This window comes from Zonotrichia albicollis, chromosome 28 (assembly GCF_047830755.1).
Source record: "Zonotrichia albicollis isolate bZonAlb1 chromosome 28, bZonAlb1.hap1, whole genome shotgun sequence".
Classification (NCBI taxonomy): Eukaryota; Metazoa; Chordata; class Aves; order Passeriformes; family Passerellidae; genus Zonotrichia; species Zonotrichia albicollis.
In genome coordinates this window covers 4,312,248-4,326,364 of record NC_133846.1, presented here as the reverse complement: position 1 = coordinate 4,326,364, position 14,117 = coordinate 4,312,248, and the positions used below count along the sequence as shown (strand labels likewise).

At 54.1% G+C, this 14,117-nt stretch overlaps 1 protein-coding gene and 1 long non-coding RNA gene across 2 annotated transcripts in view; both read left to right on the top strand.

The window, feature by feature from the left end:
* The window catches only part of CNTN2 (contactin 2), a 37,837-nt gene that overhangs the window by 16,792 nt on the left and 6,928 nt on the right, over positions 1-14,117 (top strand). Inside the window, exons 3-17 of the mRNA XM_074528104.1 lie at positions 3,800-3,944; positions 4,972-5,147; positions 5,416-5,511; positions 5,882-6,091; positions 6,685-6,784; positions 6,990-7,165; positions 8,886-9,022; positions 9,498-9,627; positions 10,492-10,642; positions 10,903-11,030; positions 11,341-11,516; positions 12,414-12,534; positions 12,869-13,027; positions 13,145-13,294; positions 13,792-13,862. Of these exons, the coding sequence (XP_074384205.1) occupies positions 3,800-3,944; positions 4,972-5,147; positions 5,416-5,511; positions 5,882-6,091; positions 6,685-6,784; positions 6,990-7,165; positions 8,886-9,022; positions 9,498-9,627; positions 10,492-10,642; positions 10,903-11,030; positions 11,341-11,516; positions 12,414-12,534; positions 12,869-13,027; positions 13,145-13,294; positions 13,792-13,862 (2,126 nt within the window). The remainder of the gene's footprint in view (positions 1-3,799; positions 3,945-4,971; positions 5,148-5,415; positions 5,512-5,881; positions 6,092-6,684; positions 6,785-6,989; positions 7,166-8,885; positions 9,023-9,497; positions 9,628-10,491; positions 10,643-10,902; positions 11,031-11,340; positions 11,517-12,413; positions 12,535-12,868; positions 13,028-13,144; positions 13,295-13,791; positions 13,863-14,117) is intronic.
* LOC141725260 (uncharacterized) lies at positions 1,742-3,196 on the top strand. The gene is made up of 2 exons (XR_012577130.1): positions 1,742-2,890; positions 3,028-3,196. It is a non-coding gene; the product is annotated as an uncharacterized LOC141725260 (long non-coding RNA).

The following is a 14,117-nucleotide window of genomic DNA, read 5'->3' as shown; positions in this document are numbered from 1 at the left end:
ACAACCCCAAACCTGCTGCTTTTCCTTAATTCCAAACAACCCCAAACCCACTGCTTTTCCTCAATTCCAAACAACCCCAAACCTGCTGCTTTTCCTTAATTCCAAAGAATCCCAGCCCTGTGTGGCTCTGGGGACCATCCCATGAGCACATCCAAACGGGAGAAGATTTCCATCTTTCCCTTTAGGAATGAAACCATTCTAGAAGGAAAACAGCACTGGCTGGGAGGGGAAACAACCCCCAAACCCGCTGCTTTTCCACAATCCCAAACAACCCCAAACCCGCTGCTTTTCCTCAATTCCAAACAACCCCAAACCCGCTGCTTTTCCTTAATTCCAAAGAACCCCAAACCCGCTGCTTTTCCTCAATTCCAAACAACCCCAAACCCGCTGCTTTTCCTTAATTCCAAAGAACCCCAAACCCGCTGCTTTTCCTCAGTTCCAAACAACCCCAAACCCGCTGCTTTTCCTCAGTTCCAAACAACCCCAAACCCGCTGCTTTTCCTCAATTCCAAACAACCCCAAACCCACTGCTTTTCTTCAATTCAGAACAACCCCAAACCCGCTGCTTTTCCGTAATTCCAAACAACCCCAAACCCGCTGCTTTTCCTTAACTCCGAACAACCCCAAACCCGCTGCTTTTCCTCAATTCCCAACGACCCCAAACCCGCTGCTTTTCCTCAGTTCCAAACAACCCCAAACCCGCTACTTTTCCTTAATTCCAAAGAATCCCAGCCCTGTGTGGCTCTGGGGACCATCACATGAGCACATCCAAAGGGGAGAGGATTTCTAGTTTTCCCTTTAGGAGCAGAACCATTGTAGATGGAAAACAGCACTGTCTGGGAAAGGAAACAACCCCAAACCCGCTGCTTTTCCTCAATCCCAAACAACCCCAAACCCGCTGCTTTTCCTCAATCCCAAACAACCCCAAACTTGGTGCCTCTCCCTGTGCCGCTCTGGGGACCATCCCGAGAGCACATCCAAAGGGGAGAGGATTTCCAGTTTTCCCTTTAGGAATAGAACCGTCCTAAAAGGAAAACAGCTCTGGCTGGGAGGGGAAACGACCCCAAATCCACTGCTTTTCCTTAATTCCCAACAACCCCAAACCCGCTGCTTTTCCTCAATTCCAAACAACCCCAAACCCGCTGCTTTTCCTCAATTCCAAAGAATCCCAACTTGGCGCCTCTCCCTGTGCCGCTCTGGGGACCATCCCGAGAGCACATCCAAAGGGGAGAGGATTTCCAGTTTTCCCTTTAGGAATGGAACCATCCTAAAAGGAAAACAGCTCTGGCTGGGAGGGGAAACGACCCCAAATCCACTGCTTTTCCTTAATTCCAAAGAATCCCAGCTCAGAAACTTTCCCTGTGGGGACCATCCTGTGAGCGCATCCAAATGGGAGATTTCCATCTTTTCCTTTAGGAACAGAACCATTGTAGATGGAAAATAGCACTGGCTGGGAGGGGAAAACAACCCCAAACCCGCTGCTTTTCTTCAACTCCAAACAACCCCAAACCCGCTGCTTTTCCTCAATTCCAAAGAATCCCAGCCCTGTGCCGCTCTGGGGACCATCCCATGAGCACATCCAAAGGGGAGAGGATTTCCAGCTTTCCCTTTAGGAGCAGAACCATTGTAGATGGAAAACAGCACTGTCTGGGAGGGGAAAACAACCCCAAACCCACTGCTTTTCCTCAGTTCCAAACAACCCCAAACCCGCTGCTTTTCCATAATTCCAAACACCCCCAAACCCGCTGCTTTTCCTTAATTCCAAAGAATCCCAGCTCAGTTCCTCTCCGTGTGGGGACCATCCCGCAAGCACATCCAAACGGGAGAAGATTTCCATCTTTCCCTTTAGGAATGAAACCATTCTAGAAGGAAAACAGCACTGGCTGGGAGGGGAAAGAACCCCCAAACCCGCTGCTTTTCCTCAATTCCCAACGACCCCAAACCCGCTGCTTTTCCTCAATTCCCAACGACCCCAAACCCGCTGCTTTTCCTCAATTGCCAACAACCCCAAACCCACTGCTTTTCCTTAATTCCAAAGAGCCCCAAACCCGCTGCTTTTCCTCAATTCCAAACAACCCCAAACCCGCTGCTTTTCCACAATTCCAAAGAATCCCATCTCAGCGCCTCTCCCTGTGGGGACCATCCTGCGGGCACATCCTTGCGGAGCCGGGATAATTGCCTGGAGCAGGGACACGGGGAGCAGCTGCTCCCAGCCCGGAGCCAATTAGCAGAGCTCCCATCCCATCCCATCCCAGCCCTTCCCAGCCTCCTCCCGGAGCAGCCGGAACGCGAGGCGAGCCCCGGGAGCTGCGGGTCAAGGGCTGCTCCCGCTGATCCCAGCCCGTTCCCGGCTGGAAGTGACTCTTCCATCAAACATCCCGGGGATGGCTTCATTGAGGAGCGGCCCCGCTGAGCAAGGGGGGGGAAGGAGACAGATTGGCCTTGGCACAGCGGGTTGGAGACGCTCATTAATTCAATTACAGAGCAGGGAAGGATCCCGGAGCTGGGGAAGCAGCTCGGAGCTTATCAGTGCTGGTGGCTCCTTCCCTGATAAGGGCCAGGCGTCTCCAGGGGGACAGGGACAGCGAGGACAGACGTGCTGGCAATTATCCCACCGGCTGTTCCTGCAAGAAGGAGATTTCCAGGCGGGTTCTGCCTGGCTCTGGCTCACAGTGTCCCTTCCACGGAGCACCCTGGGCTCTGGGAGCTGTCCCAGCCCATGGCACGGGTGGAACGGGATGAACTTGAAGGTTTTTCCTACCCAAACCAACCTGGAGTTCTGGGATTGCCCTGTGTGGGTGGAACAGGATGAGCTTGAAGGTTTTTCCCACCCAAACCAACCTGAGGTTCTGGGATTGCCCTGTGTGGGTGGAACGGGATGAACTTGAAGGTTTTTCCCACCCAAACCAACCTGAGGTTCTGGGATTGCCCTGTGTGGGTGGAACGGGATGAGCTTGAGGTTTTTCCCACCCAAACCAGTCTGGGGTTCTGGGATTGCCCTGTGTGAGTGGACGGGATGAGCTTGAGGTTTTTCCCACCCAAACCAGTCTGGGGTTCTGGGATTCCCTGTGTGGGAGGGGATCTGCTGGAATTTGGAATTCTGAGACAGGAAGGCAGCTGGCACTTCCTGCATTGTCCCCAAAGGGTGGCCCAGGTGTGGTGTGGATCAGGCAGGTGGGGCCTTTGTCCTTCTTGTTCCTTCTCAAAACCAGAGACAATTCCGGGTCTGAACACCCCAAAAGCAGCTTCAGGTTCATCCCGGGCATGGAACAGAATGGTTTGTACTGGTGTGTACTGGTGTGTACTGGTGTGTACTGGTTTGCTCTGGTTTCCACACCAGCAACCAACTGGTTTGAGGTGTCAGGAGCCGGTGGAGCTGCAGGGACAGAGGGCACCTGCCAGGTGTGTCCAGAGCTGTGAAGATCCTCATTCTCCCCTCTCCTCCCTCAGCCTGGAGAGGATTTTGGAAGAATGAACCAGGCAAAGTCTGTGCAGGCAGAGGAGGAACCTCAGGGCCACGGGGACATTCCCAGCTGAAGCTGTGCTGCTCCAGGAGGTCCCCACTCCTTGCTCCACGTGTCCCCAGGGCTGCTGGTCCCTCTGGAAGGGCGGGAATGCTGCGGGATGCTCGGTGGGGGTGGCAGGCTGTGTCCCCACAGGCTGTGCTGACAGATGGGGTGCGGTTGTCACGTTGCTCCTTCTCTCCTCCTGACGGCTGGGCACACCCTACAACACTGAAAAAGAGGATTTTTTTAGGAAAAGCCAAGCGGAGCTGAGCAGTTTTTCCCCTCTCCTGCAGTTTGGTGCCAAGCCCAGAGTGGGATGAGGAGCTACGGGCCCGTGTTCGAGGAGCAGCCATCCCACACTCTCTTCCCTGAGGGATCGGCAGAAGAAAAGGTGACCCTGGCCTGCCGAGCCCGGGCCAATCCTCCCGCCACCTACAGGTGAGCTCAGGGCTCCCTCTGCACCTGGAATGGGATAGAAACATCCAGAATTGTATAGATGGGAAATTATTGACCTGGGAATGAGATTCCTTGTCCTGTGAAGAGCTGAGGGAGCTGGGGATGGATTTGGAGAAACTTGGAAAGGGTTTGGAGAAATCTGAAAAGGGTTTGGAGAGTCCTGAGGGAGCTGGGAAGGGTTTGGAGAGTCCTGAGGGAGGTGGGAAGGGTTTGGAGAGTCCTGAGGGAGCTGGGGATGGATTTGGAGAATCCTGAGGGAGCTGGGAAGGGTTTGGAGGGTCCTGAGGGAGCTGGGAAGGGTTTGGAGAGTCCTGAGGGAGCTGGGAAGGGTTTGGAGAATCCTGAGGGAGCTGGGCAGGGTTTGGAGGGTCCTGAGGGAGCTGGGCAGGGTTTGGAGGGTCCTGAGAGGGCTGGGCAGGGTTTGGAGGGTCCTGAGGGAGCTGGGAAGGGTTTGGAGGGTCCTGAGGGAGCTGGGAAGGGTTTGGAGGGTCCTGAGGGAGCTGGGCAGGGTTTGGAGGGTCCTGAGGGAACCGGGAAGGGTTTGGAGGGTCCTGAGGGAGCTGGGCAGGGGCTCAGCCCGGAGCAAAGGAGGCTCAGGGGGAATTTCTGGCTCTGCACAACTCCCTGCCAGGAGGGCACAGCCGGGGGGGATTTGGGATCTCATCCCAGGGAACAGGGACAGGAGGAGAGGGAACGGCCTCAGGCTGGGCTGGGGAGGCTCAGGTTGGACAGCAGCAGGAATTTCCTCATGGAAAGGGCTGGAAGGGGCTGCCCAGGGGGGTTTGGAGGGCCCAGCCCTGGAGGTGGCACTGAGTGCTCAGGGTGGGGATCGGGCACAGCTGGGACTCGATGATCCCACAGGGATTTTCCAACATCAACAATCCCACAATTCTGAGAATTTCCACCCCTCCCAGGGCACAACTCAGATCCAAATCCACCTCCTACTGGAAATCACCAGGCTCAGCCCCATGAGCATGGCCATGGGGATTTATCCCATTTTTTCCTGCAGGTGGAAGATGAACGGCACGGAGCTAAAGCTGGAGCCGGATTCCCGCTACAGGCTGGTGGCCGGGGATTTGGTGATCAGCAACCCCGTGAAAGCCAAGGATTCCGGCTCCTACCAGTGCGTGGCATCCAACTCCAGGGGCACCGTGGTGAGCAGGGAGGCCTCGCTCCGCTTTGGCTGTAAGTTTGGCACCGCCAGGTAAATTAAAACCAACCCCAGTTAGGCTGGGCTTAAACAGAGCCTGCCTGGGAAAAGGCTGGAAAGGATCTCTCCAACACATCATCCCATGGAGAAATCTCCTGGCACTTCCATAGAAATTTGGAGAATCCAGAGATTTATGGACAAAGCCAATGATATTTTTGGATCTCCCACGCGAGGAGGGGCAGAGAAAGCTCAGAGGTTCCTCCAGTTGTATTTTCCTGTCCGGGTTTCACTCTGCCTGTTCAGTTTTGCAGGAATTCTCGGCGGAAGAGCGGGACCCCGTGAAGATCACCGAGGGCTGGGGGGTGATGTTCACCTGCAGCCCCCCGCCCCACTACCCAGGTAAGGGGGACAGCAGAGCACAGGGTTCCCAGATTTTCTGGGAATTCCATGGAAGGAAATTCGAGGTTAATTCAGAGGTGGGACTTGGTGTGTCCATGCAAGGGCCAATTCCAGCTGGAAATCCCACTGGGTCTATCCCACCTGGGAGGTCACAACAACCAGAGCAGTCGATTCCCTTTTCCAACCTTGGAAAGACCAGTTCCAGCTGGGAATCCCACTGAGTCCATCCCAACCAGGAGGACACAACAACCAGCACAGTCAATTCTTTTTTCCTCCCATGGAAAGAACGATTCCAGCCTGGAATCCTGCTGGGTCCATCCCACCTAGGAGGACAAACCTGTCCAGTTCATTCCTTTTCTTTTCCCCCCAGGTTTATCCTACCGGTGGCTCCTGAACGAGTTCCCCAATTTCATCCCGGCCGACGGGAGACGTTTCATCTCCCAGACCACGGGCAACCTCTACATTGCCAAGACAGAGGCCTCGGACCTGGGCAACTACTCCTGCTTTGCCACGAGCCACATGGACTTCATCACCAAGAGCGTCTTCAGCAAGTTCTCCCGCCTCAGCCTGGCTGCAGAGGGTCAGTGCTCTTGGGTTGTCCCAAAAATGCCAATTCTTATGGGAAAAATCTGAATTAACAAACCCCAGCAAAGCATTTGGGGACAGCGCCCAAGTCACCCTCCAACCTCTCTTAAGAACTTCAAAAATATGGATGGGGCTGGGATGGGAGGGAAGCAGCTCTCTCTCCAAGATTCCCTGTTTCCACTCCATCTGTGGGGTTTCTCTATTTTTAAAGGATAATTCTGGTACAGGGAAAAGGGAATTAAAGAAGAGGAAGACCTGGATGGACATGGATTGGAGCAACCTGGGACAGTGGAAAGTGTCCCTGTCCACGGCATGGGTGGGACTGGATGGCCTTTAAGGACCTTCCAACCCAAACCATTCTAGGATCCTGGGAAATCCAGAATTCTCAGGAATTGTGAAGCCCTGCGATCCTATAAAAGAGATTTTTAGAGACTTCAGCAAGAGCTGTCAGAAAAAGGAGATGGAACTTCTGTCCCCTCACCCAAACGGGTTGAGAGGTCACCTCATGGGTCCCTCTGCCCTGTGAGACCCCCCGGGTGGCATTTTGGTGTCACCCAGGTCCCCTGAGCGGTGTTTTCCTCATGGCAGATGCCAGGCAGTTCCCACCCAGCATCAAGGCCAGGTTCCCTGCGGACACCTACGCTCTGACCGGGCAGGTGGTGACCCTGGAGTGCTTCGCCTTTGGGAAGTGAGTGCAGCTCCACGTGGATGGGGATCGGGATGGGGATCGGGATGGGATGGGCAGAACTTCCACACCTCCAATGGAAGACCAGAGATGGAGGGAAATGGGAAAAGGGAGGAGCTGGCCAAAGCCAAGGCCCAGTGGGACAGGACCGGGGTGGCCTCGCAGGGACTGAGCTCAGCCTGGATTCACCGGCTCGGCTTTTCCGCAGCCCCGTGCCCCAGATCAAGTGGAGGAAGCTGGATGGGCCACAGTCCTCCAAGTGGATCGGCAGCGAGCCCCTGCTGCAGATCCAGCAGGCTGGATTTGAGGATGAGGGGACGTACGAGTGCGAGGCAGAAAACGCCAAAGGCAGGGACACCCACCAGGGCCGCATCATCATCCACGGTAAGGCATCCAAACTCGTCCCTTATCCAAGGGGACACACCCAAACTCATCCCTTATCCAAGGGGACACACCAAACATGTCCCTTATCCAAGGGGACACACCCAAACTCATCCTTTATCCAAGGGACACACCCAAACTCATCCCTTATCCAAGGGGACACACCAAACTCGTCCCTTATCCAAGGGGACACACCAAACATGTCCCTTATCCAAGAGGACACACCCAAATTCATCCCTTATCCAAGGGGACACACCAAACATGTCCCTTATCCAAGAGGACACACCCAAATTCATCCCTTATCCAAGGGACACACCCAAACTCATCCCTTATCCAAGGGGACACACCAAACATGTCCCTTATCCAAGGGGACACACCCAAACTCATCCTTCATCCAAGGGGACACATCCAAACTCATCCTTTATCCAAGGGGACACACCAAACATGTCCCTTATCCAAGGGGACACACCCAAACTCATCCTTCATCCAAGGGGACACACCCAAACTCATCCTTTATCCAAGGGCACACACCCAAATTCATCCCTTATCCAAGGGGACACACCCAAACTCATCCTTTATCCAAGGGGACACACCAAACATGTCCCTTATCCAAGGGGACACACCAAACATGTCCCTTATCTAAGGGGACACACCCAAACTCATCCCTTATCCAAGAGGACACAAGCAAAAATGTGTCCTTCACCCAAGGAACAGATTAAACGTGTTCTTCATCCAAAGAACACATTAAACACATGTCCTTCACCCAAGGAGCACATCTAAACACGTGTCCTTCACCCAGAGAACATATTTTAACTTCTCAAGGTGCCCCAGGCAATGGTCCAAGGCTTGGGGTCTAAAACCACCCCCTCTAATCCTGCCCCTTCCCAGCCCTAATTAAAGGTGTTGCAAAGCCCCAACTAAAACCTGCAGGAATCAGGGAAACCTTTCCTTGATGGGCACATTTGGGCTGTGGCAAAGAAAGAGAGAGAGAGAGAGAGAGCTCTTAGCAGGCTCTAAAATCACCATAGCAAACATCAGGGAACCAGGGAAGGAAGGAAAGTGCTAAAAATCAAACTTGGCTCGCGCTCAAGATCCTCTCCAAGCCTGAGGAGCTCCCACCAGGGGTAACGCTCCGAGCTGTTGAGCAGATCTAGTCAAATTAAAAAACTTAAGCTGGTTACCTCATCCTGATCCCAGTTTTTCCTGAAGTTCAGGAGTGGCCTGAAGCTGAGAGAGGGAAGGTTCAGAGGAGATTTCAGGAAGAAATTCTTTACTGTCAGAGGGTGAGGCCCTGGCACAGGGTGGATGGGGATGGTGGCACAGGGGCTGTGGCATTTCCCTTTCATGGAAGTGTTCCAGGCCAGGCTGGACAGGACTTGGAGCAAGCTGGGATGGTGGAAGGTGTTCCTGCCCAAGGCACTGGGGGATCTTGAAGTTCCTTTCCAACCCAAACCATTCCATGATTTGATGGTTCAGGAATGGCTGAATGTACTTTTAAGAAGAGAAACCAATCCCTCAGCCCTGGCCTCTGCCCTGATCTTGCACAGCAGGACCCGGCCGTGCCTCTCACTGCACAAAAGGCCGGGGCGGTTCCCGTGGCAGATCCCGCTGTGCCAACGACTGCGCCGGCAGCGCTGGCACCGGGACATCCTTCTGCCAGCCTGGCACCGCCGCCTCTCAGCTGAGCTCCTTGGCTCTGCCCTCTCTCTCTTGTCCCCTGCAGCCCAGCCCGAGTGGCTGGACGTGATCTCGGACACCGAGGCCGACATCGGCTCCGACCTGCGCTGGAGCTGCGTGGCCTCGGGCAAGCCCCGGCCCACGGTGCGGTGGCTGCGGGATGGGCAGCCCCTGACGTCCCAGGTACCCCCCCAGCCAGCTCTGACCCCGCTCCTCCAGCCCCAGCCCCTCCTCCTGCCTCGCTCCTGCATCCCCGCCCCGGTTCTCACCCTGCATCCCCCCTCCATGTGCCCCCATCGGGCTGCGAAGCGACGGCACCATCCCCGAACCCCCTCTCCCGGCGCTGCCATCCCAGCCATTGCTTCGAGCAGCTGCAGGGACTCACAGCCGGCCAGCAGGGAGGACAAACAGCCCCTCGTGCCTGTCCTGGTGTCACCTGCACGCTGCTGCTCAGGCGTCTCGGCAAGCAGAGCACGGCGGCACGGGGGAGAGACCGCACAGACATAAAAACAATTCCTGAGTTTTCCCCCATGGAAAACCAGGCCACCCCAAGGAGTCTGTGATGAAACTCAACCCCGACCCAGCTGAGGACTGAGTTCCATTTTTTTTTTTTTTTCTGTTTTTCTCATCTAATGGGTTCATCCTCTTGTTTGCACAGAACCGCATCGAAGTGAGCGGTGGAGAGCTGAGATTTTCCAAGCTAGTCCTGGAGGACTCTGGCATGTATCAGTGTGTGGCTGAGAACAAGCATGGCACAGTTTATGCAAGTGCTGAATTAACAGTGCAAGGTAATTCCTCCTTTCCCAGAGCTCTGGGTTCCAATGGGACACTCAAAAAAAATCTCTTCCTAATATCCTGATGTGATCCTGACATTGTGATGTCGCAGCGAGATAAGAGCGGGCAAAAACTGCTCTGCTCACCACTGAAATGGTTGCTGGTTCAACAAGACACTGTGCAAGCCTTGAAATTCTAAATCCTGTGTAAATTCTGTGTGAAAGTGGACAAAAAACTCTGTTTAGCCACAGGAAGTGGACAGGACACCCAGCAGCAGCACTACAACCTCTCTTCCACTACAAATTCCTTTTTTTTGGAAGAAAGAGGTAAAAAAAAAAAATCAGCTTTCATTCCACCTGGTTTGATGGATGGTGACTGAAGCTGAACTGCTGCCAAATTTGTTTCACGTTAGCCCAAACCTTTATCTCCTCATGGAGATGCCAAAGATAAATTAAAGGCCCTGAGCACCAACTGCTCAACATAAACACACCGAGGCCAACAGGTAAATCCCGATTCCATCTGCAATTCCAGGAGGAGTTTCAGGCAAGCTGGATGTCTGCGTTGGTCAGGATATTGAAGAGATTATCCTCGACATGTTCCAAAGCAGCTGTTGTTGTGTCTCTCAAAGACCTTGCACTTGTTAGGGTCATTCCCATCGCTCCGTCCCACTCGTGTGCCACATAACTCCTGCCTGGCAGGCATCAGGATCCACCCTTGGCAGCCGAGGAATTCCTCCCTTATCCCGCTCTCCAGACTCTGCCTCGCTTCTCTTACCGAGCCATCCAACAAACAAATCAATTCCCACTCGCACGGCCCTGAAATTCCCCCCAGGGCAGCGTTTCTAATCGTGCCTTAATCCTCTCTTTTTATCCCTGTAGCCTTAGCTCCAGATTTTAGACTAAACCCGGTGAAGCGCCTGATCCCGGCAGCCCGCAGTGGGAAGGTCATCATCCCGTGCCAGCCACGAGCAGCACCAAAAGCCACCGTGCTCTGGACCAAAGGGACAGAACTCCTGGTCAACAGCAGCAGGTAGCAGCACAGAGTCAGCTTCCACCTAGAAAACGTAGATGAAATAATTTTATTTTCTTTAACAGAAGACTGGACTCGATGATCCAAAAGTGCTGCTGGCTCCCTGAATTTTGTTACTCCTCTAATTTCTTCTTTAGCAAACTCCTACATGATTTTTTTTCCACCTGGTTTTGTCCCCAGTTTCTCCAAAATCAGTGGGAATTCCCAAAAGTCCAGTGGGCATTTTAACATTTCTTTGTGTGGCTCCTCCTCCTTTGCAGGGTGACGATTACGGCGGACGGGACCCTGATCCTGCAGAACATCAGCAAATCCGATGAGGGAAAATACACCTGCTTTGCTGAGAACTTCATGGGCAAAGCCAACAGCACTGGAATCCTCTCTGTCCGAGGTAGGGATGTTCATTTGGGGTCAATCAAGCAAGAAACAGCCAAAAATTAATGATATGATGTTTCTCCTTTCCTTACACTCACAAAAACCAGAATAATCAGGGAATCAAAGTGATTTCAGGCGGAGCAGCAAAACCTCTGCCTGACCCAGTAACAAACAGCCCTGGAGCAAAGCGTTTCCATTTCCTAGTCCCTCCTCTTCCTCCCGTGAAGCTCCAGCTGTTGGAGCGGGATGAGGAGCTGGAAGGGATGGTTTGGATGCTGGGATGGGGACATCCACTGCCAACAGCCCTTCCTGCTCGTTCCCTGCAGATGCCACCAAGATCACGCTGGCACCATCGAGCGCCGACATCAACGTGGGCGAGAACCTCACCCTGCAGTGCCACGCGTCCCACGACCCCACCATGGACCTCACCTTCACCTGGTCCCTGGATGATTTCCCCATCGACTTCGACAAGTCCGAGGGGCACTACCGGCGAGCCAGCGCGGTGAGTCCAGAGGGAATTCCGGACCATCCAAAAGGGTGGAAAATGAATTCCACACTCGTTGTTTGCATGTTTGTGCCCACCAAAGCTGCTCCGTCACTTTGCCCAGAGTGGTTATGAATTCCACATCCCTGGAAGTGTCCAAGGCCAGGTTGGACAGGGCTTGGAGCAACCTGGGATAGTGGAGGGTGTCGCTGGCCATGGCTGGGTGGAATGGGATGGGCTTTAGGATCTTCCCAATTCAAACCTTTCCATGATTCCATGGTCACTCGCCTCCTAAACTGGAGGAGAAAGGGAAAAGCCTGGGGATAAAGGCAGGCAGAGATCACCCAGTGATCACTCAATGATGGATCAATGACCACTTATTGATCACTCAATAACCACTTAATGATCAGTCAGTGATCAGTCAATGATCACCCAATGATAGCTCAATGTTCACTCAACCATCACTAAATGATTGCTCAGTGATTGCCCAATGACCACTCAATGGTCACTGAATGGTCACTCAATGTTCACTCAACAATCGCTAAAGAATCGCTCAATGATTAGACAATGACCACTCAATGGTCACTGAATGGTCACTCAATGTTCACTCAACAATCACTAAAGAATCGCTCAATGATTAGACAATGACCACTCAATGGTCACTCACTGACCACTCACTGGTGACTCATTGATCACCATTCCAAGCCAAACAGATCCAGCACAGCCCCAGCCTTGGCCAGCACAGGATCCATCCTGAATCCATCCAGCTCCATTCCCTTGGGTGAATCCTTTCCCATCTCCCTCCTCTCACCTCCACCACCGCCCACCCACCCAAACCCACCCCACACTGGATTCTGGCCCGTGACCGGTCACCTTCTGGTGCTGTCCCCACCGTGTTGTCCCGTTGCCCTGCAGAAGGAGGCCATCGGGGACCTCAGCATCTCCAACGCGCAGCTGCGGCACTCGGGGCGTTACACGTGCACGGCCCAGACCGTGGTGGACAGCGCGTCCGAGTCAGCCACGCTCACCGTCAGAGGTAATTCCCTGTGGGAGCGTTCCCTGCTCCTGGCAAACCCAGAGCAATGACACTGCCCGTGCCATCAGCTGCTCTGTAACCACCTCACACCCAATAATTCCATTATAAGGCCCAGTGGGTTTTGTTTTCACCCAAAACTTGGGTTTGATCATCTTGGAGGTCTTTTCCAGCCTTTCCAACCAAGCTGAGGAGCTTTTCCAGAGGCTAAAGCTGGTGGTGAGGCTTCTCACCTTCCAGAAAAGAAAGGCCCAATGTGATTTTAGGACTTGCACAATGCACAGAGTGACAAACCTCCAGATTTTCCATGCCAGTGACACATTCTCCATGTCCCCAGGACCTCCAGGCCCACCCGGAGGGGTGGTGGTGAGGGACATTGGTGACACCAGTGTCCAGCTGAGCTGGAGCCGTGGCTTCGACAACCACAGCCCCATCGCCAGGTACCTCATCGAGGCCCGGACCCTCCTGTCCAACCAATGGAAGCAGATGCGCACCAGTGAGTGTCCCCACGGTGGCACTGGTGACACACCGAGGCCACCGGCCACCGGCCAGCCCTGGCTCCATGCTGCTCCTCGCTCTATTCCTTCCCCTCTGGTGCTGTTGGATTTTACAGATCCCGTAAACATCGAGGGCAATGAGGAGACGGCGCAGGTGGTGAACCTCATCCCCTGGATGGATTACGAGTTCCGGGTCCTGGCCAGCAACATCCTGGGAATTGGGGAGCCCAGTCTGCCCTCCAGCAAAATCCGCACCAAGGAAGCAGGTGGGTGTGGAGACAAGACCAGGTCCCTGCCCAGGATGGTCCCAAGGGATGAATCATCTCCTGGAGAGCTCCCAGAGCAGAGGCCACCACAGGATTTTCCATCTTTTTGCCCATTTCTGTGTCAAAGATGAGCAGGGTTAGAGCTGCACTTGCCAGCACTGCATCCAGCTGGGAATGTTTGTTCCATGTCCAGCTGCTTGGACAGAGAGGATGGGAGAACAGGAGGAGAACCTCACCCAATCCACCAACTGCAAACCAGCTTCTTCCTAATAAAACTCCCCTCCACATCCCTGCTTTTGAGCTCCATCCTTGTCCCCTTGGACACCAAATCCTTGTCCCTAAATCCCCTGGTCAGGCACAAGCTGGAATTCCACAGAGCCCAGTCCTTTCCTGGGAGCTGTCCCATCCGGTGTCACCGGTGTCACACTTTGTTTGTGCTCCTCTCCATCGCTCCCACCTCCTTAACCCAAACTCTGCTTTTTTTGGGGACCTCACAGCACCGACGGTGGCACCGTCCGGGCTCGGCGGTGGCGGAGGGGCTCCCAACGAGCTCATCATCACCTGGACGGTGAGTTGGGAACAGGGAAAGAACCAAGGTGGGACCTTGTGGCGTTTTTGGGGGGAAATCGCTGCTGCCATCCCAGTTTGGACACGGGGTTGAGCCAAGGGCTGGTTTGGATGCACCAAATGCACATTTCCTTGGGAAATCAGTGCCACCATCCCAGTTTGGATATGGGGATGAGCCAAGGGCTGGTTTGGATGCACCAAATGCACATTTCCTTGGGAAATCAGTGCCAGCATCCCAGTCTGGACATGGGGATGA